The sequence below is a fragment of the Lolium perenne genome, chromosome 3, assembly GCF_019359855.2.
Source record: "Lolium perenne isolate Kyuss_39 chromosome 3, Kyuss_2.0, whole genome shotgun sequence".
NCBI classification, from domain to species: Eukaryota; Viridiplantae; Streptophyta; class Magnoliopsida; order Poales; family Poaceae; genus Lolium; species Lolium perenne.
Window position 1 is genome coordinate 218,895,897 of NC_067246.2, and position 23,447 is coordinate 218,919,343.

The 23,447-nt window shown below is 52.3% G+C and overlaps 1 protein-coding gene across 1 annotated transcript in view; it reads right to left on the bottom strand.

The window, feature by feature from the left end:
- Nucleotides 1-1,434, bottom strand: part of LOC127324176 (uncharacterized) — a 4,559-nt gene extending 3,125 nt beyond the window's left edge. Inside the window, exon 1 of the mRNA XM_051352178.2 lies at nt 1,074-1,434. Within this exon, the coding sequence (XP_051208138.1) occupies nt 1,074-1,257 (184 nt within the window). The 5' untranslated portion in view covers nt 1,258-1,434. The remainder of the gene's footprint in view (nt 1-1,073) is intronic.
- Nucleotides 1,435-23,447: the final 22,013 nt, after the last annotated feature.

Genomic DNA, 23,447 nt, shown 5'->3' on the forward strand with positions numbered 1-23,447 from the left:
CATGGTCAGACAAATTTACAATACGTTCTAGTGCACGGACAGACACCATAGGGTATTTATTTTCCCATTCGGTGTCCATCAACACGCGATCTAGTTTCTCGTAAGTGGGTTCAGGCAAGCTGTTGGCCCAAGTAAACTGTCGACCAGACATGAACACCTCCCTTAAATCAAGGCTATCGATGACAGCGTTGAACAAGAAAGGCCAATGTCCATCAAAACGGCCTTTACTTTTCTCGTGAGGAAATCTCAACAAATTAAAATCGCCTCCGATTAAAATCGGATAAGGATTATCTTTTGTAAGATTTACCAATTCACGTAAAAAGTCAGCCTTAAAAGCATCCTGGGCGGCACCATACACGGCAACCAGACTCCACTTGAACCCGTCTGCTTTATTCTGAATGTCGAGCTTAATATGATACTCTCCATCAGAACTAGCTAAGACAGTCATGGTATCTATGCGGACGCCAAGTAAAATTTCACCGGATCTACCATGAGGTGGGCGAGAAAACCACTGAAAGTTAATTCCGCCTGACAATCGGTCGAGAAAACTTTGTGTGAAATTTCGTCTACCCGTCTCCGATATAGCAATGAAATCTAAATCATAATCTCTACAACCATCGGCAATATGAGAATGCTTAGCCAAGTCACCAAGACCTCTGCTATTCCGAAACATGCCGTTCATCGAGAAACTATTTTGGATTTAGAATTTTTGCCATATCTACGAAATTTCTTTCCAGCCGATGATCTAGAACCACGTTCAGAGGCAGTTAGATCATAAACTGAACTGAGCTCTGAGTGGTCTAAATCAACTTCTGTCACACTTCCAACTATAGCCGAGAGAAGATGACCATCTAGGATGCCATCATCTTCATCATCGTCAACAATGGAAGTAGCCGACTCAGTGGATCCATTTGGAGCAACCGTTAAACGGTCAAGCTCCGTCTGTCTCAACACATGAGCTGAAGCTAAAATCTCATCCGAACCACTACCCAACGAGATACCTATACTACTCAAATTCGAAGAAACTCTAGTATCAGAAAAAGAAAAGAATGACTTGGATGAAACTCTAGTACCAGTAACTTGGATAGCCTCAACAGACTGCTCCAATTTGACAGCACGGGTGCATCCGGTGTGTTTCTCTGTGGAAGAGCCGCCCACTTGAGGCGCGGCGGCCATGGCCATGGCCGTAACCGCAGCACCATCCTCCGCCTCCAGGCGCATAAGGGCCTCCTCCCAGGCGCGGCCGGCCTCCTCCATCGCCGCAGGGGGTCAGCAGGGAGCCGCACAGATCGAGCCCATCAAATGCCCGGCGCCGCCGATCACGCGCGCGTCGTCTTCGCCCGCACAGAACCCTTCGACGGGCGCAGGGCGGCGCTGGGCGGCGAATGCCTGCGGGCTGCGGCGGGGCCGGGGCAGGGACGGTCGGCGGCTGTCCGCGGCGGGCGGCGAGGATGCGCCGGGCGGCGGCGGCGGTCGGCGGCGGGTCGGGCTGGTGACGGCGGAGGCGGATCTGACTGACTCGGGATGCGGCGGGGCCGGGGCAGGGACGGCCGGCGGCTGTCCGCGGCGGGGCGGCGAGGATGCGCCCGGGCCAGCGGCGGCGGCAGTCGGCGGCGGGTCGGGCCAGAATCAGACATTTTCCTGTATCTGGCTTTGTTGTTGCGTTCAAACCAAGCATGTCTAGGGATTCCCATTTCAAGAGGTGGCGGACTAAAACCATCATGTGGCTCACTGTTATGGGCACGTATTAGGTTTTGGCTAGTACTTCCAGTGTTCGCTTTCTCCTAATGAGGATAAATCGTTCAGGCAAGCCATCGTACTCTTTGTGGGTGTCACCCTAAGTGTTCTTTGACATAAGTTGGTGGATGCATATTTGCACATCCAAGATGGGAAGCCGGACACTAAGTTTGGTGTTGGCGATGCCAGAGGTAAACTCTGAGCAGTACAACAATTACATAATAGTTGAGAACCGACCTTTAGTTTAACAAACTCATGAGATACAAATCATGGCAAATGAACTCAATCTCCTTAAGTGTGTGCTTCCGGAAAAATTTGTTGCAGTATGCATTATCCCTAGGCTTTCCCTTTATGAAAGAACTTTGCGTTGATAACATCTTTGGCTCTCTGGATGTTGAAAAGAAGGCGAGAAAAAAAATACAAAATACACTAGTGAAACCGTGAGACGTTCTATTGCAAACATGATGCAGAAAAATGTTCACAAGTTCAAGAGAAAAATCAAAGTCTCTCAGACTACCAACTTTAAGAAAATTGGGGAAGGGAGAAGAAAGAACCTTGCTAGATTTGCGGTGAGACGGCAACTGGGACAATCACTGTCGGCAACGCAAGGGAAAGAAAAAAGGTGAGGTTAGACGGAACTCAAATAGGATAGTGCTGGGCGTCCCCCGGGGGATCAGATTTCCCAGCCCCCGGGTCCCCAGCCGTCGGATCGACCATCTTGGACGGTCAGATCTGTTTTTACTGGATGCAGGAAAAAAATACCTTCCGGCAGCAAAAAATAACCCGCTTTTGCTACGTTGTAGCAAAAAACGGTTCAGCCACAAAATCAAATAAAAAGGCTGAGCTCGCCGGAGACTCGCCGGAGACTCGCCGGAGAGCTTGTAGCAAAAAAATTATGCTATTGTAGCAAAAACAGATATCGTCGAAGACATCAACGAGAAAGTCGCCAGAGACCCGTATCAAACATATTGTACAATTGTAGCAAAACCACAGAAAAATTGTAGCAAAAAAAAAACTAATTCAGCAAAACTTTCCACCCAAGACAGCAACACCTTGCACCTAATGTAGCAAAAACGACCTCCGTTGGTAGCAAACCCGGCTTCCGCCAGTAGAAATGTCGGAGGCCTAAGGTAGGTAGCAAAGCCTGCCTTCGCTGGTAGCAACATCGAATGCCTAAGGCACCAAACTCCCACAAATTCACTAAAAATATTCTTTGTATTCTAGCACTGATTGCGCCAATGATCCGGACGCGCGGGTATGGGCTGGCCTCCATCTCCGGCCTGCAGCACGCAGGGCGAGCACCATATGTCCCCACCATCTCAACGACGAGGAGAGGTGGAGCTCTCCGCACCTCATGGCTACGTGCGGCGGCGCCCACAGGGTGGCTGGGGCGGGGCGACAGCTTGAGCTCATCGGCGGTTGAGAAGGTTGAGGAGGACGACCGCCGGCTGGACCGGCGAAATCTCGAGTCGTCTCGTCGCGGGCGGAGCGCCCGTATTCCAAGCGTTCCATGGCGTCGATGATTGGGTGGAACCGTCAGGGGCTTGCAGCACCACCACCGTAGGAGGCGGCCGACAGCGCTCCATGGGGGACGGTCGGCGAGGGCGCGGCGGCTACAGGAGGAGGAGGTTGGGGGAGGCGGCGGGCGCGAGCAGGGGAAACAGAGCTCGGCTTGGGCGCCGACGAGGCGCGGGAGCAGCGAGGAAGGCGGACGGCGACGAGGTTGCTACCGGCGCGAGGCCAGGATAAGCAGCGGCGGCCGGCCTGGGGAGGCCACCGGCGAGGAACACGATGCGGATGAGGATGGAAAACGAGTGGAGAAAGGAGATAAGGAGAGCAGCGCGTGGTGGGACCAGCAATTTCAGTGGCCATGTGAGGGGGCACGTGTCGCCAGAGCGACCCGGGGGATGGAGAGACGTGATTCCCCGGGGGCATAGGATCATTTTCCACTCAAATATGATTTTGTGGAAGACCCATGAAAACCAGGTGTCTTTATCGGAAAAAACTGAAAACCAAGTGCCGAACCAAAGTCCAACCAGCCATCACTAGCGCAGCACGGTAGCTACGCGATGCCAATTGATGGCGACCCTCCAGCTCAAGACGGAGCAACAGCAGTGTACCGCACCGGCGAACGGCGAGCACGTAGCCCGCACCGTACAAAAGAAACCAAACAAGCGTCAGTTAACGCGGATACGTCTATAGCCCATATATAATTAGAGCATCTCCACTCGTGCCCCCGACGAGGCTCCCGAGCGACGTTTTTTCCATCCAGACGGCGAAATTCGGCCCAGTCGCGCCCCCGGTTCCTCGTTTTCATCCGGATTTGGCCCTTCATCCATCCGGCGAGCCCCCGCCATCCCCGGCCCCCCGGGGCGCGCTCGGGGACTCCGGACGAAAGATTTTGGCGCGAAACGTCGTGTGGACCCGCGTAGTCGGCGACTGGAAAACCAAATCCTGTCGATTTTCCCTCCAATTTGCTTGCATATCCCCATTCCCTCCAATTTGCTTGCATATCACCATTCTCTCCCGCCGAAATTCCCCAATCTCCTCGTCTTCCAGCTCCAGTTCCCGGCGGCGTCTTCTCGTCCACCACCACTCTCCTCCTCGTCTTCTCGTCCACCAAAATGCCGCCGAAGGCGCCGGCGAGGAAGATGCGGGCGAAGAAGACGAAGCCGCCGGGCATGTCGAACGCCGAGTGGGCGGCGGACGAGAAACGACGCGAGGTGGAAACAAGCGGCAGGGCGGAGAGGGTGAAAAAAGCCGCCGCCAAGAGGGCGGCGGCGGCCCAGGACGAACAAGCGAGGATGATCAGCATGGCCATGGGCGGCGGCAGCATGTTCCCCGGCCAATGGCCGACGCAAGGTACAACCAGTTCCCCGTCGTCCTTCTCCCCTTCGCTGTACTCGCCGTCGCCGACTGCCGTGTTCCAAGAGGGCGCCTACGTCCAACCGTCCAGGTCCACGCAGTCGCCGGCGGTGCTTGAGGTCGGCTGCGGCGGCCAGCTCGTGTACACCTCGCCGGCCATGCGACGAGGGCCGCTCGCGTTCGGTGCGATGGCGGCGCCGAACGAAGAGGAGATCCACGAGATGATCGCCTCCGGCTCCGCCGCCGCCGCTGCGAGCCCGGGGTTTTTCATGGCCGCCGCCGCTGCGTGCCCGGGGTTCTTCACGCAAGAGGAGCAGAGGGCGACGGCCGCTGTGGCGGCGCGCAACGAGCATCGGGAGGATGTTGCCGACGGAAGCCAAGCCGTCGAAGAAGAAGACGAGGAAGAAGAAGAGCCAACACAAGCCGCCGCCAACCTGTCGAAGGGGAAGAAGAAGAGGAAGAAGGACTCGCCGCCTGCCGAACCGCGTATCAAATGGACGCCGAAGGAAGAGGAGTGCCTCGCCGAAGCTTGGAAGACCGTGTCCACGAACGGCATAATCGGGGCCAATCAGTCGTTCGACACATATTGGCTTCGAGTGAAGCAAGCGTACGAGGAGCGCAAACTCGTCGATCCCTACTTCAACATGACGAACATGAACGTGTACCGGGGAGACAAGGCAATGGCCACCCATTGGGGGATCATGCAGACGGCGTGCAGCAAATGGCACGGCATACATGAGGAGTGCGACAAACGGCCGATCAGCGGCCACGACTTGGAGCAAAAGGTATGCTCCGTCGACCCTGCATCACCGAGGTACATCGTCGTTAGCTGACCCGTATCGCCGTGCTCTTTTTTCCCCAGCTGCGCCGAGCTTTGGACATGTACACAGACGACACCGGCCTGCAGTTCAAGTTCCTCAACGTCTACGCCCGCCTCGAGAACTGCGAGAAGTGGAAGGAAGTCCGCACGACCCTGTCGAAGAGCAAGACCGAGCAGTACAACCCCGACGCTCCGGCGGCAAGCGCGGCGGAAGGGCGCCCTGAACTCGGCCAGAAGAAGCTCAAAGAGCTCAAAAAGACGGGCAATCCCGCCGACAGGATGCAGGCGTCGATCGACAAGTGCTGGGCCGACTTGAGGTCGCACGCCGACGGGAGGAATGACAAGTTCGACGGCAGGTGGCGGGAGATGCTCGCCAACCAAGGCGTCCGGATCGCCCTGCTGAAGACGACGGCGGCGGCGAAGAAGAGGAACACAGACTTGGCGTTCCTCATGGGCGGCGGCGACATGGAACTGATGGACGAGGAGACTAGGAATTGGTACCAGGGCCACCGCAGCGACATCCTCCGAGCCACTCCGGCCAGTCCTTCGTCGTCTCCGCCGGCTCCTACCTCGTCGGCCTCACCATCTACCTCGTCGACTGCGGCTGCTTCGACGTCCACTGCCGCTGCTTCATCGTCGGCCGCCGCAGCCGCTTCGGCCACGACGTGTGAGGAAACTGGTCTGTCGGACACCGCCGTGCCGGCCGGGACTGCCGACGAGCCTGTCTCCGTGTAATTTCCCTCCGATCGCCGATCTGTGGCTGATCCTTTTGCTCCTTTTGCCGATCAACTGGCCGTACTTGTAGCGCGGGACGGCGATTTGTTTGAATTTAAACTCTATCCGCCGAACTCCGGGTGGACGACTGGAAATACGGTACTCCCCACGACTTATTTTCGTCCAATCCGGCGGTTGTTTCGTCCGGATTTGAGCGTGGGAAGCGCCAACGAGGATGCTCTTAGCTCCAGCAACCACCGGAAACCAACATCAAGCGGGCATGGCGATTCCTGATACGGCCGGAGCCACACGCACCAGCGGCGTTTTGGCGTGTAAGCCGCGCGCACTCCCACTCCAGGACGAGGGGATAACAGCTCTCTCACGCACGCCGAGGGCACCCGTGAGGTCGACGCGGCGGCGCGCTCACCCGCCGCACAACGCATACACGCGCCCGCATGTGCCCGGCCACCGTGTTATGCGCTAGCTCCTCCGGCAGCAAGGCCAATTCGTTCGCCTCCGGGAGCTCAGTTCCCGGCAGCTTCCCCCCTCCATGACATGACATTAATTCCTGCGGATTGATTCGCTTCTGCAAGAGCAAGACTGCAACTTGCGGTTCATCTTGCTTCCATGATTTGGCTCATGTGATGTTTGATTTGTATCAAGCTGCGCATATTTCCGGTCATCGTCGTCGAGGTCCCCGGTTGATTCCGTTAACCTTAACCAGTAGCTCGGTTATGTATCCGGACTCCTTATGTGCTCAAGTGTTGAGAAGCAGATATTTTCCAAATAGAAGTTTCATGGAGGCGACTGCTCCAAGGGCTGCTTCAAAGACATGGAGGGCAATTTTGGCTGGGCGTGAGGCCCTTAAGTTGGGTCTGATTAAACGAATTGGGTCAGGTGAATCTGTGTCTATTTGGGATGATGACTGGATTCCCGGACCTTACTCAACGAAACCAATGGGGAAACTTCAAGACACTACACTACTGACAGTTAATGAACTTATGAATGAGGATCACCAGTGGAATGTGTCTTTGGTTAGAGAGCTGTTCTTTGCCCCAGATGCAGATGCGATTCTGAAAATTCCTTTAAGGAGGAGTGGGGGGAGGACTGGCTAGCTTGGTCAAAAGAAAGTTCTGGCTGTTATACTGTTCGTTCGGCTTATAGGGAGCTTATTCTGCATAGCCAGCAGCAACAACAAGTTCATGATGAAATTTCTGAATCTTCAGTTGTGCAAAGTGGAGATTTATGGAAAAAAGTGTGGAAGCTTGGTGTAGTTCCAAAAGTGCGTGTTTTCTGGTGGCGGGTTCTTCGTGGAATCCTTCCCGATTATGGGACCCTGTCACGGCGGCATGTCATGGCTAATAGCACTTGCGGAATTTGCAAAGCAAAACCAGAAACACTATGGCATGCTCTTATTGAGTGTAGCCATGCTAAAATGTTTTGGGAGGCAGCTAAGACAATTCTCTGTTTGAAGTTGCCTCGCTTACACCCTGAAACATGGGCGCCTGATATTCTGTGTGAGAGCTTCTTCAGTGAGAAGGAGAAGGCGATGATCATCACTGTCATGTACCAGATTTGGACATCCAGAAATAATGTGACTCATGGCGAAAAGAGTTATGAACCTTCTAAAACAATGGAGTTTGTGAAGGAAACTATTCTAGCTTTGGAAATGCCTCAAGATCAATCAATTCTTAAGAGTCCTAGACCAGATTGTAAGTGGAAGGAGGCACCGAGTGGTATAATAAAGTTTAACTCGGATGGTGCCATTCACTCTTCGTCGGGTATGGCTGGAGTTGGCATTGTTGCACGTGCAGGTTCTGTTTTCAGAGGTGCGATGTGCAAAACTTATACGGGGGTTATGGATCCTCTTACTATTGAAGCGTTGGCCCTGAGAGATGCAGTTTTATATGCTGTTGCTAGAGGTTTTGAAAGGGTGCAGTTTGAAGTGGACTGTCAAGTTTTGTGCAAACATTGGCGGGACAAACTAAACAATTGATCTCTGATTGGTCCTATTCTAGAGGAGATTTATGAGCATAGTTTAGGTTTTCAAACTTTTACTATTTCTCATGTTAGACGTGAGGCCAATATGTCGGCTCACTGTTGCGCTAAGTTTGCGTGTATACAGGATGAGAATAGGTCTTGGGATGTAGAACCGCCAGACTTCTTAGAGCACAGTCTTATGACTGATTGTAATCCGGACTAAAGCAGTAGGTTTTCTGACGCACTTTTTTCCTTCTAGGGTACCGAAGGGGGCTGGAAGGTTTTTAATGAGGCGGGCCTACTTGCTTATTATAGTAATATATTGTGTTTCAAAACAAAAAAAAAACCAGTAGCTCGGTAGCTGGTTTCATACCGACCGTCGCTGTCTGTCTGTCAGTTGAAAGATTTTGTTCCTTTCCATTTGCGTGTTTTAGAGCATCCCCACTCGTTGGCGCTCCCCACGCCCAAATCCGGCGAAATTTTCGTCCAGATTGGAGGAAGATTTGGCGTGGGGAGTAGTAGTTTCCCAGCCGCGTGCCCAGGCGAAGTCGACGATGCGAATTTAAAAAACGGAAACTTGACAAACTTCGGCTAAATTCGGGTGAATATAGACTAAATTTAATGATATTTAGACTAAAACGGGCGGAGTTCATACATAGAGGCCGAATTCGACTATATTTCGAATTCGGCTAGGGGAATTCAAACGCTAATTTTAAAACACGGCGCTCTACATGCCCAAATGGCGGTAGAACACCGTGTAGTCGCCGTCGCCGTCGTCGTCGGAGCCGTCGTCGTTGGCCTTCGGCTGCGCGGCCTGGCTGCTGCTGCCCTGGCCGGCGTCTCCCCACCCCGGGGATGGCTTGTACCAGTCGTCGTCGGAGGACTCGAGGTCGACGACGGGGACAGCGACGCCGGATGGAGGTGTCGCAGGACGGCGGTACCGCGCGACATCGTCGTTGGCGGTTGGAGCGGCGCGGGCGGCGAGTTGGCGTGCGGCGGCGTGTCCGGCAGCCGCCGCTGGCGCTCCGCCTCTGGCGCCGCGATCGCGCTGGCCCGATCCGATGCGGCGTCGTCCGCGCGCTTCTCCTCCTCCATGTCGTGCGGCGACACGGCGATCGCCTCCGCCATCGCGGCGTCCTCCGCGCGCTTCGCCTCCTCCTCGGCGAGCTGGCTTGCGGCGGCGGCCTCTTTCTTCGTCTTCTTCCGGCTGCTCGCGGCGCGGAAGGCTGTTCTCGGATGACGAGGGCGCCGCTGCTGCGCCCTCGGTCGCCGGCGGAGACGCCGGCTCCTTCTTGACGCGCACCGGCGTCGAAGGCGACGACGCCTCCTCCTCTTCACCGGCGCCAAGGATGACCTTGACGCCGATCCGGAAGACGACGAGCCGGCAGCCATGCGCCGTGGCTGCCGACGCTTCCCCGACGGCGGCTCGCCGATGCCCTCGATGCCGATAGAGGGGCATCGTGAGCACCGGGGAGTTGCCGCCCTCGATGTGCTCGACGACGGCCTCGAGTGTCCGGCCCGGCGCGCTCCACCACCGTCGGCGGCCCGCGGCGTTGTTGCGCGCAGCGGAGGCGGCGGGCCGTCGTAGGCCGCCGACTCCCGCTCCCACCGCCGCAGAAGTACGAGTTCCACGCCGTGTAGTTGTCGGGGTGGTGGCGTGGCTCGGCGCGTTCCTCGTCCGTCAAGGTCATCCGCGCCTCCTCGATGGCGACGTCGAGGGCGTGGCCCCGAGGCGGCGGCGGGATTGGTACGCCGCCAGCACTAAGCCGCCACCCGCCGCCGGGAGGCCTCGTGTCCGGCGGGCAGGGGTACCCCGCCTGGTGGAGGAGGTGCCCCTCCCACGCGTGCAGCGACCGGCGGGGGAAGCCCTTGTTGGCTGCGCCGTCGTCGTCGTAGAACGCCATCTTGAGAGTAGAGGGAGAGTGGAGGGAGAGTGGAGCACGGGGTACGCCTCGCGGCGAGCGGACCGGCGTATATAGGCGTGGCTGGCGCGGGGATTAAATGCCGCGTGGATTGCGACGCGTCCGCGGCGAGCTGACCGGCGGCAGCCTTTAGTGCGCGCGGAAGACGATGCGTGCGCGGAAGACGACGACATTAACTCGCCGCGTGGCCGGCGAATGCATGCCGGCGGCAGGCTTTTACAGCGCGCGGAAGACGACGACATTAACTCGCCGCGTGGCCGGCGAATGCATGCCGGCGGCAGGCTTTTACAGCGCGCGGAAGACGATGCGATGAGGACGACGATCGGTTTCTCTCGCCGACAAGTTGGGGCCACCAGACGCGCGGGAAGTTTCCTCGCCGTTTCGCGCGCTTTCGTTTCGTCCGGAGTCCCCGAGCGCTCCCCGGGGGGCCGGGGGGGGCGTGGGATCGCCGGATGAATTTAGGCCCAAATCCGGACGAAAACGAGGAACCGGGGGCGCGACTGGGCCGAAATTCGCCGTCCGGATGGAAAAAACGCTCGCCGGGGGCCTGTTCGGGGGGACGAGTGGAGATGCTCTTACCTGTACCGACGATATGACAGATCTCCTGGGTCCCTGGCCTAGTGTGCAATATGGGCGCGTTTGCTAGGTTGCATCGATTTTCCGGCTAATCGAGATGTGCTTATCTGTGCGTCATGAATGGGCCACGGGTCATAAAATACGCGTCATTTGGTAGTCTGTGTTGCATCGTTAGACACTCAAATGCTATTTCGTTTGGTTGCTATATATTAATCTGCAAATCTGAGCAGATACAACTTACAGATGTTTGGTTGCTCTTTATTAGTGTGCGTTATATTGTCTGCTATCTACTAATTCTCTACTTACCAGCTAAGCTAATAAAGTCATATTTAGCCAAACTCATCATCAACTCCACAGCCCCAATAAAGATGAGGCCATCACGCGACGAGGCCGGCGAGGTCGAGGCTGAGCGTCGCTGCCACAAGCCAATCGAGCGCGGGGCTAGTGACGGCACGGCGAGGCCGGCGAGACCCCAAACTCCCCATTAACGGCGAGAGCAAGGCCGAGGGCGACCAGCGCGAGGCGGCGAGGACGCGACTGGGACAAGATTTTCACGAGGGCGTGGCGGGCAGCGCCCAAGATCTGCGCGGGTGTGACCAGGCACGGCGCAGCGAGGGCGCGGGCGGGGACGCCGCGGCATGGAGTATGCGTGCGTGGGCGCGACCTGTCGTGTCGAGGCCGGCGCGGGGCCAGGGGCGGCGCGGCTGGTGCGCGGCCCGACGCGGGCGAGGGCGGCCTGGCGCGGGGCGGGCGGCCACGGGGCGGGGCGCCGCGACGCGGCTAGTGAGCGGCGCGGCCAGGGGCATCGAGGCGCGGACTAGCGCGCGGCGGGCGGCCAGGGGCAGGGTGTGGCCGGCGGGAGCGCCGCGGCTAGGGCGGGACGCGGCCGGCGCGGGCGGAGGAGGGGGCGCCGCAGCTCGCGCGAGCGCAGCCTGGTGGGGCAGGGACGAGGCGCGGCCGACACGATCGCAGCCTGGCGCAGGCGTGGACGCCACGGCCAGGGGCGGTGGCGGAGCGGCCTGGCGCGCGGCGGGCGGCCTGGGGCGGGGGCGCCGCGGTCTGGCACGGGGCGGGCATAGCGGCGCGGCTAGGGGAGTGCGTGGACGCGGCTCGGGTGCGGCACGGCCAAGCACGGCGCAGCGAGGCCGGCATGGGCGAGGGGCCATGGCGGAGCTCCACCATGGCCGAGACCATGTCTATGGCGGAGCTCCTCCGTGGCTGTGGCAGAGCTCCACGTGGCTGAGTCTGTTAGACTTAATCTTGATTCCATGTATCTGCATGTTTAGTTTTGAGTTTTGCGTGTAGTTAAAGTGTTAATGTAGCCTAGTGTAGTCTGGTAAGGTGTACGTGTGTGATACACGTACGAAGCCGACGAGTTTCAGTGAAGGCGTGGGAGGCGGGATGCTTGTGGCGTCGTGCGATGCGGCGAATATGGCGAGATGCCGATAGCGGCGTGAAGCTGCAATGCCAAGTTCTGAGAACAATACGAGCTGCTACTGAGGTGACATGACCGAGTGATTTGGTCATCTAGTTAGTTAGTAAATGCATGGATCGAGTTTGTTAGCTGCATATGCATGCTGGCCGGGTCGTGTGCTCCTAGAGCGATTCTAGGAAGAGCAGGTCAGCTGTTAGTGGTATGGTACGTGTGTTAGCCGAGTCAGTGCGTGAGTGCATGCATGCCTAGTGGAGTTAGTGGCCAGAGTGTGGAGTCCGGCCGTGCGTGCGTCTATTTAAGGCATTGTACTTTGTTTGTATGGTAATAAGAAAAGTGGAGAAAATGTAGTCTTTGTGGTGCCAAGGAGAGAGCCACGGCAAAGCCTCTTCTTCTTCCTTGGCTGAGTGTGTGTGTTGTATTCTTGTGAGAGACAAAAGTAAGATTCAGAGTTTAGAGGTAGAAGAAGGGGAGCTGCGTGTGGCAGCTCCTACATTTGGTATCAGAGCGAGAAGATCCCGGAGGCCTGCGGTGATGGCGGTGAGATGCCGCTGGAGCCGACCATGGTGGTGGCGGCGGACTCCATGAGAGGTGGAGGACGACGGCATGAGGCGGCGGCTGTTGGCGGTGCGATGCCTCTAGCAGCCGGTTGTGGTGCGATGCCGCAAGGAGAAGACGGCGGTGTGATGCTGCCACGAGGAGACGACGGTGTGATGCCGTCATAAGGCGGTGGTGGCGAGATGCGGCTGGTGCGGGCAGCGACGGTGTGATGCTGTTGCGCGGCGACGACGGTGCGATGCCGTAGTCGGCGTGAGGCCAGCAACGGTGGTGTGATGCCATTGTTTGTCATGAAGAGTTGGTGTGAATCCAACAAGTGTTGTGGTGAGATGCTATGGCAAGACGGCGTGGTGACCGGCCGTGGGATGGAGCAGTTCATGGCGAGGAGAAGTCCATGCATGCTGCAAATGGCTGCAGGTGATACGCATCAAGGATTAGGGAATCAAGATTAGAGGGGAAAATGTTAGACTTAATCTTGATTCCATGTATCTGCATGTTTAGTTTTGAGTTTTGCGTGTAGTTAAAGTGTTAATGTAGCCTAGTGTAGTCTGGTAAGGTGTACGTGTGTGATACACGTACGAAGCCGACGAGTTTCAGTGAAGGCGTGGGAGGCGGGATGCTTGTGGCGTCGTGCGATGCGGCGAATATGGCGAGATGCCGATAGCGGCGTGAAGCTGCAATGCCAAGTTCTGAGAACAATACGAGCTGCTACTGAGGTGACATGACCGAGTGATTTGGTCATCTAGTTAGTTAGTAAATGCATGGATCGAGTTTGTTAGCTGCATATGCATGCTGGCCGGGTCGTGTGCTCCTAGAGCGATTCTAGGAAGAGCAGGTCAGCTGTTAGTGGTATGGTACGTGTGTTAGCCGAGTCAGTGCGTGAGTGCATGCATGCCTAGTGGAGTTAGTGGCCAGAGTGTGGAGTCCGGCCGTGCGTGCGTCTATTTAAGGCATTGTACTTTGTTTGTATGGTAATAAGAAAAGTGGAGAAAATGTAGTCTTTGTGGTGCCAAGGAGAGAGCCACGGCAAAGCCTCTTCTTCTTCCTTGGCTGAGTGTGTGTGTTGTATTCTTGTGAGAGACAAAAGTAAGATTCAGAGTTTAGAGGTAGAAGAAGGGGAGCTGCGTGTGGCAGCTCCTACATTTGGTATCAGAGCGAGAAGATCCCGGAGGCCTGCGGTGATGGCGGTGAGATGCCGCTGGAGCCGACCATGGTGGTGGCGGCGGACTCCATGAGAGGTGGAGGACGACGGCATGAGGCGGCGGCTGTTGGCGGTGCGATGCCTCTAGCAGCCGGTTGTGGTGCGATGCCGCAAGGAGAAGACGGCGGTGTGATGCTGCCACGAGGAGACGACGGTGTGATGCCGTCATAAGGCGGTGGTGGCGAGATGCGGCTGGTGCGGGCAGCGACGGTGTGATGCTGTTGCGCGGCGACGACGGTGCGATGCCGTAGTCGGCGTGAGGCCAGCAACGGTGGTGTGATGCCATTGTTTGTCATGAAGAGTTGGTGTGAATCCAACAAGTGTTGTGGTGAGATGCTATGGCAAGACGGCGTGGTGACCGGCCGTGGGATGGAGCAGTTCATGGCGAGGAGAAGTCCATGCATGCTGCAAATGGCTGCAGGTGATACGCATCAAGGATTAGGGAATCAAGATTAGAGGGGAAAATGTTAGACTTAATCTTGATTCCATGTATCTGCATGTTTAGTTTTGAGTTTTGCGTGTAGTTAAAGTGTTAATGTAGCCTAGTGTAGTCTGGTAAGGTGTACGTGTGTGATACACGTACGAAGCCGACGAGTTTCAGTGAAGGCGTGGGAGGCGGGATGCTTGTGGCGTCGTGCGATGCGGCGAATATGGCGAGATGCCGATAGCGGCGTGAAGCTGCAATGCCAAGTTCTGAGAACAATACGAGCTGCTACTGAGGTGACATGACCGAGTGATTTGGTCATCTAGTTAGTTAGTAAATGCATGGATCGAGTTTGTTAGCTGCATATGCATGCTGGCCGGGTCGTGTGCTCCTAGAGCGATTCTAGGAAGAGCAGGTCAGCTGTTAGTGGTATGGTACGTGTGTTAGCCGAGTCAGTGCGTGAGTGCATGCATGCCTAGTGGAGTTAGTGGCCAGAGTGTGGAGTCCGGCCGTGCGTGCGTCTATTTAAGGCATTGTACTTTGTTTGTATGGTAATAAGAAAAGTGGAGAAAATGTAGTCTTTGTGGTGCCAAGGAGAGAGCCACGGCAAAGCCTCTTCTTCTTCCTTGGCTGAGTGTGTGTGTTGTATTCTTGTGAGAGACAAAAGTAAGATTCAGAGTTTAGAGGTAGAAGAAGGGGAGCTGCGTGTGGCAGCTCCTACAGAGTCCGCATCCATGGCGGAGGTGACCCTTGCTGTGGCCGTGGCGGAGCTCCTCCGTGGCGTGGCCGCCGTCGAGAAGCTTTTCCGTATAGCCATGGAGTGGATTAAGGAGAGAAGCTCCTAGAAACAGACGTTTTGTGCATGTTTCACCTTTTGCATCGTGGAGCTAAAATTTGCATCGATGGAAACAAGGATTTGGCTCGTCAGGGCTTGGTCCTGGAGAAACTCTCAAACCGAGCATTCCTCCGGAACCTGTTTCAGGGGTGCTTTAAAACCCGTGCCATACAGGAACGCAAGTGCACGATCTATTTTTCTTGTCCACTCATGCAAAAAAGAGATGGAGGCTACCAAACGCGTCCTAGATCAATGACTCGCCTGCCGCGTACAGCTTGCTCAAACCCAACTAACTGACGGGTCCGTAGAAGCTACTCTTGTCTTTCTTTCTTTCGGGTATGTTTCAAAATTTCTTTTTGGCACCAGAGGACACGGAGTGCTCCCTCAGGTTCTGCAGAAGAGATTATAGGTATTCGTCGTGTGGCTCCTCAGAAACAAAACAAACGGCAAAACGAACCTTAAAAAACTAAATCCGATCGAGGTTTCTTAGCAACACCGCTGAAAATGAAGCATCTAACTTCGTCGGTGAAGAGGTTTGAGACAAAGGTGCCAGGAGATGCGCGACCATCAGGCAGCACTCGGAGGTTCAAGAAAAGATTGAACTAGGACATGTTCTTGCCGTCATGCACTACAGATGAAACATCGATCCAGCACCATCACCCTCATCCTGATTGCGATTGACTAACTTGCAGCTAACATGGCGGACCCACCAACGAACACGACAATCCAACAAAATGAGCCCACAAACATACCACTATGCGCAAACATACCACTAGATGCTTAGGTGTCTAGGTGCAAACATAGGTTTCAAATGCCATTTAATTGTGTGTGCGTCGTTAATAATCCCTTGACGGTCCCTAATTGGAAACACGTAAGTAGGGGCCCAAAACTTGAGCGATATTTGATAAAACTAGCCAGGTGATGTAAGTTGTTTTTAACCTTATGCAATCTTGAGTGATATTTGATCACCTTCTTTTAAATTTCCGCTACGCCATCCGTCTTTGGGGCTTAATCAAAGATTGGGTTGGGCTAGATAAGCCAAATTTCTAACAATGGCCAGCTCACACCATTGAGAGTGGTGCTTCAAAGTGTTCGACGGGTCAACGCCAAACCAAAAGCTTTTGCTTCGCTCACCTTGCTTGTCTTTTGGGAAATATGGAATGACCGGAACACGAGGGTGTTTCACCACAAGGATGCCCCTCCAATGATCATCCTCGATGATATATATATATATAAAAGAAATTCTCCTTTGGGTGGTTATGTGAGCAAAAAAGTCGAGCAAATAATACCGGAAGAGTAGTTGTCGGTTGCAGTTTCTTCTTATCTTTCTGTCAAGCTCCTCCTTAATTACTAGAATTGGGCAAAGCTTTTGCCCTTCTAAAAAAAAGCTTTTGCAATCTCTAGTACGTTACTTATAAAATGTACATATTTCTAGAGAAATTCAATGATACTTCAAAGGTCAACAGTATATGTAGTTCAATCAAATAGTGCAAGCCTCTTATTGCAATAGTTGACTTTCAAATTATACTACACTTTCGCTGCTTGTTGGCTTGCACATCTGTACACTAGCTACCTTATCTGATGTGAGGAAGAATCGTTTCCATGTGTTCAGATTGAGTACTATTTACATCCGCATCTCATAAAGAAAAAATGGCAGGAGGTGTCTCTTACATATATGATCTCGATGATTTGCCTTCACCGGTCAAAGGTATTTGTTTCCTTAATGCCAGCTATAATATAACTCATCTGACTGCTAGGCCCGTAGACAGGAAGCTTGCAATATTCAAGCCAGTGTTCCAAAAGTTCAGCCAAAAGTCGACAACTTTATCATCAAACTGTGGAAACGCTGTCGCTCTATGGACTAAACCGTGGTTCGTGGTTTGCCTTTCTTCAACCATAAGTCGAGACCGGAATTCCTTCCTACCCTGCCCCTCGACCTGAAAATCGAGCGGAGTCGGGGATCACACCGCCAAGCACTCCACTCCACTCTGGCCTACTCCCTTTGATCCTTCGATCCTTTTTAATTGATTTGGATTTAGTACCAAAGTGCAACTTTATACTAAATCCGAAATAATTAAAATGGATGGGGGGAGTAGTATTTAGTAGGGATGAAAATGGAGTGAAAAGTTTTCGACATTTTCGTGGAAAAACGGAAACGAAAGGGAAATATGAAGACGGAAATTGGATTTTGCTAAACGAAAATGGAAACGGAAACTTTTTGGTGGAAATGGAAATGAAAACAGACAGGAATTTCCGTTTCCGACTAAAATGAAATTTCCGCTTTAGGTTTGATGTGCACGTCTCAGCCCAACAAATCTCATTACATAACATTGTGAAGTAATCCCTGAAGAGATTCGTAGCATAGAAAATAAAAAATTTCCTACCGCGAGAATGCAATCCAAGCCAAGATGCAATCTAGAAGACGGTAGCAACGAGGGGATGAACGAGACTAACCCTTGAAGAGTTCCAAAGCCTACGAGAGGAGGCTCTCGTTGTTGCAGAAGATGATCACTTGCCGCTTTCCAAAGCGCGTAGAAGATCTTGACGGTGCCACAATCGGGCAGCACCTCCGTACTCGGTCACACGTTCGGTGTTGATGAAGACGACGTCCTTCTCCCCGTTCCAGCGGGCAGCGGAAGTAGTAGCTCCTCCTTGAATCCCGGCAGCACGACGGCGTGGTGGCGGTGTCGATGGAAATCTCCGGCGGAGCTTCGCTAAGCGTTGCGAGAGAGGGGGAGGAGTGGGGCGGCTAGGGTTTGGGGAGAGGGGGTGGCCGGCCTCCTTGGGGTGCGGCCAAGGTGGTGGTGTTGAGGTGGTCGGCCCCCTCCCCTTGGCCCCTCATTATATAGGTGAAACCCCCAAGTGTTGGACTACAAGTTTTCGAATAAGACCCCAACCCAAAACTTTCCATGTGTAGGGAAACCTACCCAAGGTGGGACTCCCACCTCAAGTGGGATGGTGGCCGGCCCCCTTGGTGGAGTCCACTTGGGACTCCACCCCTCTAGGGTTGGCCGGCCATGGGAGGTGGAGTCCCTTCGGGACTCCGCCTTCCAAAGTGATTTCTTACGGACTTTTCTAGAACCTTCTAGAACCTTCCATATGTAAACACCCGGATTTTTAAGTCGAGATGCCTATTATATCATACATTGCAATCCCAGGAAGATTGTTTTTGCGAGACATAATAGTTAAGTAGCATAGAGTCATCATTTATTACAACACATGCTTGTATTACAACGGTGGATCACATGATCCAATATTACACAAATAGATTGTTCAACAACACAAATAGTAGCGGAAGCGAAGTAGTAGTGGACTATCTATTTCACAGGCAACGCTTGACGTTAGAAGACGATCCTAGTTATCGTAGACGTCCTGTTGTCCATCATCCTGATAATGTTGCTCCTCTTCATAGTCTGGCATTTGAATAGCCAGGGACACAGCCATGAGTACTTTAAAGTACTCGCAAACTAATACTAATGTAATAACTCAACAATTGTAGTGAGGGGTGCTAAGCTCTAGGTTTATTTGCATAAAGCCAAGTTTTAGTTCAATGAACTTTTAGTAAAGACTCTTCATTTGCTAGACTAACTCAGGTGGGAACATTAGTGTCATTCCCACCATTCATGGTGATTCAAGTCAAATCACCCTTCAATTCAACAACCCTTCAAAAGTTCTGACAATGGAATAGTATGGCCGTTCCAATCGTCCGTAACCGTGGACACGGCTATTCGAATAGGTTTAACACTCTACAGAGGTTGTACTCTTGTGCCACAACTTTTGATTACATCCGTCGAGGATAACCCCGAATCATCGTAACTCAGTACGTGGATCATCAACCTTAACCTTTCACTTATACACCCTAGTATAGGCACCTCTCCCCATGAGCTTGGCCTCCCGATGAAAACCAACTGTTAACCCGGGAACTGCACAAGGCTTGGGTCGTACATTCACCTCATATTCACATCATTTCACTTGTAACGGAGGCAGCCTTGGCGTAACCCCTATGATGTTTGTTTAGAGGGAACCCATACTAAGATACACAAGTTTCTAGTTAAGCCCTACCCATAATCAGGTATTGTGGGGGTACTTGTATAATTGGAAGGGTATCGCATTCAACCCAATCATCAGTTTTCATTTAAATTCACCCAGTCAACCATGTCACCTTCATATCTTTCAAAGTCATTTCACCAAGTCACAAAGTTCCCATCTAGAGTAGTCAAGTTTTATTTGATTAGCAATAGCAACTAATTCATGAGGGGTGCTATCTAGCTTTGATTTGTTCTATGCTAACCTTGACTCTTGTTCTACTCTAGACCAAGTGAATCATGAATCAAAAGTAAACTTTGAAATACACTAAGCAAAATAATTGCAAGGTAAAAACATGGGATAGATAATACATAAAGTAAATGGTGATGGTGCCTTGCTCTTGTTGAGCCTTGCACTTAGGACTTGGCAAGAGTGTTAGCTTGCCTTGAGTGGGGTAGTTGTCAAAGTTTTCCTCCTCCTCTTGAGAGTAGGCCTCCTCCTCTTGGTATTCCTCGTTACTAGCGTCTATATACGAATACGAGGTATATAATCACTAAACCAATCTTACCTGCTTCACTAAAACACACCAAAGTGGTTCACACACATTATTCTAGCAACACACAATCATGGCATGGTGAATTAATTGGTTAGTTCTTATTTAATAAAAAATAATTTCCTCTCATTATACTTATTCATTTGGTTTGCTTAAATAAACCTTTAGAGAAACTCTTTTACTCTCATTAGCCCTATCAAGATTTAATCTCCTTCCATAATAATCATGTATGAAATATAGGTTGACCAAGGTCAACATTTCATATCTATTATAGGGGAGTATAATTTAAATGAGGTGCTATACCTCATACCATTTAAGACTAACATGTAAATGATTTAAAATCTCTAAGTAATAACAATCAGAGGTTTATTAGCCTAAGGTCATTTCCTCTTATTGTATTACTTAGGATCAAGATTTAAATGAGAGAGTAGCTCTCATACTATTTATAGAATTTGAATTCCAAGATTTAAATGCACTAGAAATGGCTACATCGCCATTATTTTGATCTAGTCCATGATCATACAAACAACCTGGCTAGATTATTGCATAATCAATTAGAGGACGACATTTGTGATTTATGAGAGTTGGAATCAACTCAAATCAATTATGGTTGAATTTTAAATAAAGTTTGAATGTGTAAAAATCCTTGATTTGTAATTTTTAGCATTTTAATTCTACTACTAATTTGGGAGTGGGACCAGTGGCATTGGTTAGATAAATTCTTGGGCTTTCCAGTGATATAAAGTTCACAGAATTTGGTTTAGCCAATTTGAAGTTATTCAAAATTTACCAAAGCATCTGCAAGCAATTCAAACTATTCTGAATTTCACATTTGAACTACTGGGCTTTGGCGGGAAGGGAAAGTGGGCTAAACGGGCGAAAATTAACTGGGCCAGCCCAGCAGCGTGACTCGCACGCGCGGGCCGCCTGACATGGGGGCTCCACCTGCCAGCGAGACTTAAACGCCGAAACGGTATGGATGACTGGGAGGCGTTGGATTAGAACGAGATCGTGCGGTGCACGATCGTCGTCTTATCCGGTGAGAGGGCGAGGGTCTGGCGGCGAGGCAGGGGGTCGGAGAGCCTACCGGCGTTCCCGCGGGTGTTGGCGAGGTGCGTGGCGATGTTGACGTAGATGAGGAAGCTCCTGGTACCGGCGGCGAGGCGTGGGGAGGCTCCAGTCGATGGCGATGATCTGCGGGCTCCGGCGGCCTTCAGCTTCAAATTGCGGCGACTCCGGTGGTAATTGGATGAACTAAGGGTGGGAGAAGAAGCAGTGAAGAGAGGTGAGTCGAATGGTGTGAAGTGATCGTGCTGGGGGCTCCTCTATTTATAGGCTGGAGGTGGTGCCGCGGGTGCTGAGAAGGAGCGTCGACGGCATGGCTGCTCCGGTGCTCGAAGGGGCAAGGCGAGGACGGCATTCGATTGGCGACGGTATGGCGAGGCTTAAGCATCTTCCGGCGCTGAAAAAGCTGGACGGAATCGAGCAGGAGTGTGATTCGAGTGCGGTAGTACTGCGGCATGATTCCGACGAGGACGACGGCGACAAGGCTCTTGCGCGCGCTTGAGCATGTCTAGTGGCTAGAGGAGAGGGAGGCGGTGCTCGACGCAGTACTAGGCTTTGCAGGGGAGGACGAGGGTGCTCGATCGCGCGGCGCTCTGGCGCGTCCAGTACGCGGTGAGCGCGCGTACTGGCGTGCACTGGCATGTGCTGGGCGCGTCTCGCCTGGCCAATGCCGTGCGCGCGCGAGCCAGGGCCGTGCATGGTCAGAGTCCTTGTGCTGTGTAGATGCTCCTGGACAAGGCTTTGAGGAGAGAGGGAGGCCAGAGAGGGAGTGACCAAAGGTGGCCGGCATGGTATGGTTTGACATAGTTTAGGGTTTTCTCCACACTTTAATCGACCAAGCAAGTACCAGGCTCGATGCAGGAGATGCAGAGGAACCTCATGATCACAAGATAAAGATGGTTTAGGCTAGAATCTGCTAGGTAAAGAGGTGTAACACCAAACTGGATTAATGCCTGCCAAGTGTTCGACACAATGGCCGCATGAACATTTTCTTCAAATTTTGAAATTCTTTTTGGTGGAACTCAAACATATAATTAAGGTGTTAGAATGGTGGTGGTGGTATTCAATTTGGAGAAGATTTGCAACATTTCAAAATTGAGGTGATCTTGATTTCACTCCCGGGTCCCTTCTTGTCACCTCATTTCTGGTCAACTTGGTCAACTTCAGCACCAATGGTCAACAGAAAAGTTGTTCATCTTCATATGGTCTTGGATGAGGTGGCAATAGTTGACCAAGTTTGGTTTGGAAAAGAAAAGATACGGGGGTGCAAAGTGGTGAAGAAAATATAAAGGGGCCATATGACCATTATCATATGTAATTGGTTTTTGCATTTTTCTTTGATTTGAATTTGGTTTCTTTGATGCATTTGAGTTTCTATTTGATATAAAAGGGTTTTACAAACCAGAGATCAAGCAATGGTGGCCTTTGGTGATGATTTGCATAATTGGCTTTAAGTGTATGAGAGGGAAATTTGAATTCTTCTCAAATTCTTTTATTTTCCTCTACTTAGGGTTTGGTGATCTTGGTTTAGTGTTTAAGAGCCATTGATCACAATAAACACTCATCATGGCAATTGCACAAAAGAAATGCACACTATGCATGGAACTATAGGTAACACTATATGCATATAAAAAGTTTTTGTTTGTTGTGAAATTTGGGTAATTGACTTCTCTCTCTTTATTTATTATTGTTGAAACTTGGGATGTTACAAACCCTTCCCCCTTACAAAAGATCTCGTCCCGAGATCTTAAAGAAAACTTGGTACAAAAGAGATTTGGGTACTCAGTCTTCATGAAGATTTCTCTCTCCCAAGTGGCTTCTTCTTCGGTGTGATTACTCCATTGGATCTTCAGAAACTTGATACTTCTGGTGCGGGTGGTTCTGAAAGCTTCTTCCAAGATGTGGATAGGCACTTCGCGATAGGTTAGATCTGAGTTGATATCCACAGCTCGATGATCGATGTTCTTGAACACCTCGGTCTTCTCAGGTACCTCTAAGCACTTCCGGAGTAACGAGATGTGAAACACATTGTGCACCGCTGACATTTCTTCTGGTAACTCCAGTTGATAGGATACTTCTCCTCGGTGACTCAGGACTTTGAAGGGTCCGACATATCTGGGGGCAAGCTTTCCTCTAAGCTGGAATCTCTGCATTCCTTTAAGGGGGGACACTTTGAGATAGAAGAAATCTCCGATCTCGAAGGTCATCTCTCAGCGTCTCTTGTCGGCGTAGCTCTTCTGTCTTGATTGGGCTGTCTTGAGGTACTCGCGGATCTTGTGAACCTTCTCTTCAGCTTCTCGGAGAATATCTGGTCCAAAGACTTGACTCTCTCCGACTTCCGACCAATTCAGAGGGGTACGGCACTTCCTTCCGTACAGTGCTTCAAAGGGGGCTATTTGCAAACTGGCTTGATAGCTGTTGTTGTACGAGAATTCTGCGTAAGGCAAGCAGTCTTCCCACTTGGATCCATACTCTAGCACACATGCCCTCAACATATCTTCTAGTATCTGGTTGACTCGTTCAGTCTGTCCATCCGTCTGCGGGTGATAGGCTGTGCTGAAATTCAGCCGAGTTCCGAGTCCTTCATGTACTTTCTGCCAGAATCTGGAGGTGAATTGGGATCCTCTATCGGATACTATCGACTTCGGGGTTCCGTGCAAGCTGACTATCCTTGAGATATATAACTCCGCGAGTCTCAGTCCTTGATAGGTGGTCTTGACGGGGATGAAGTGGGCGACT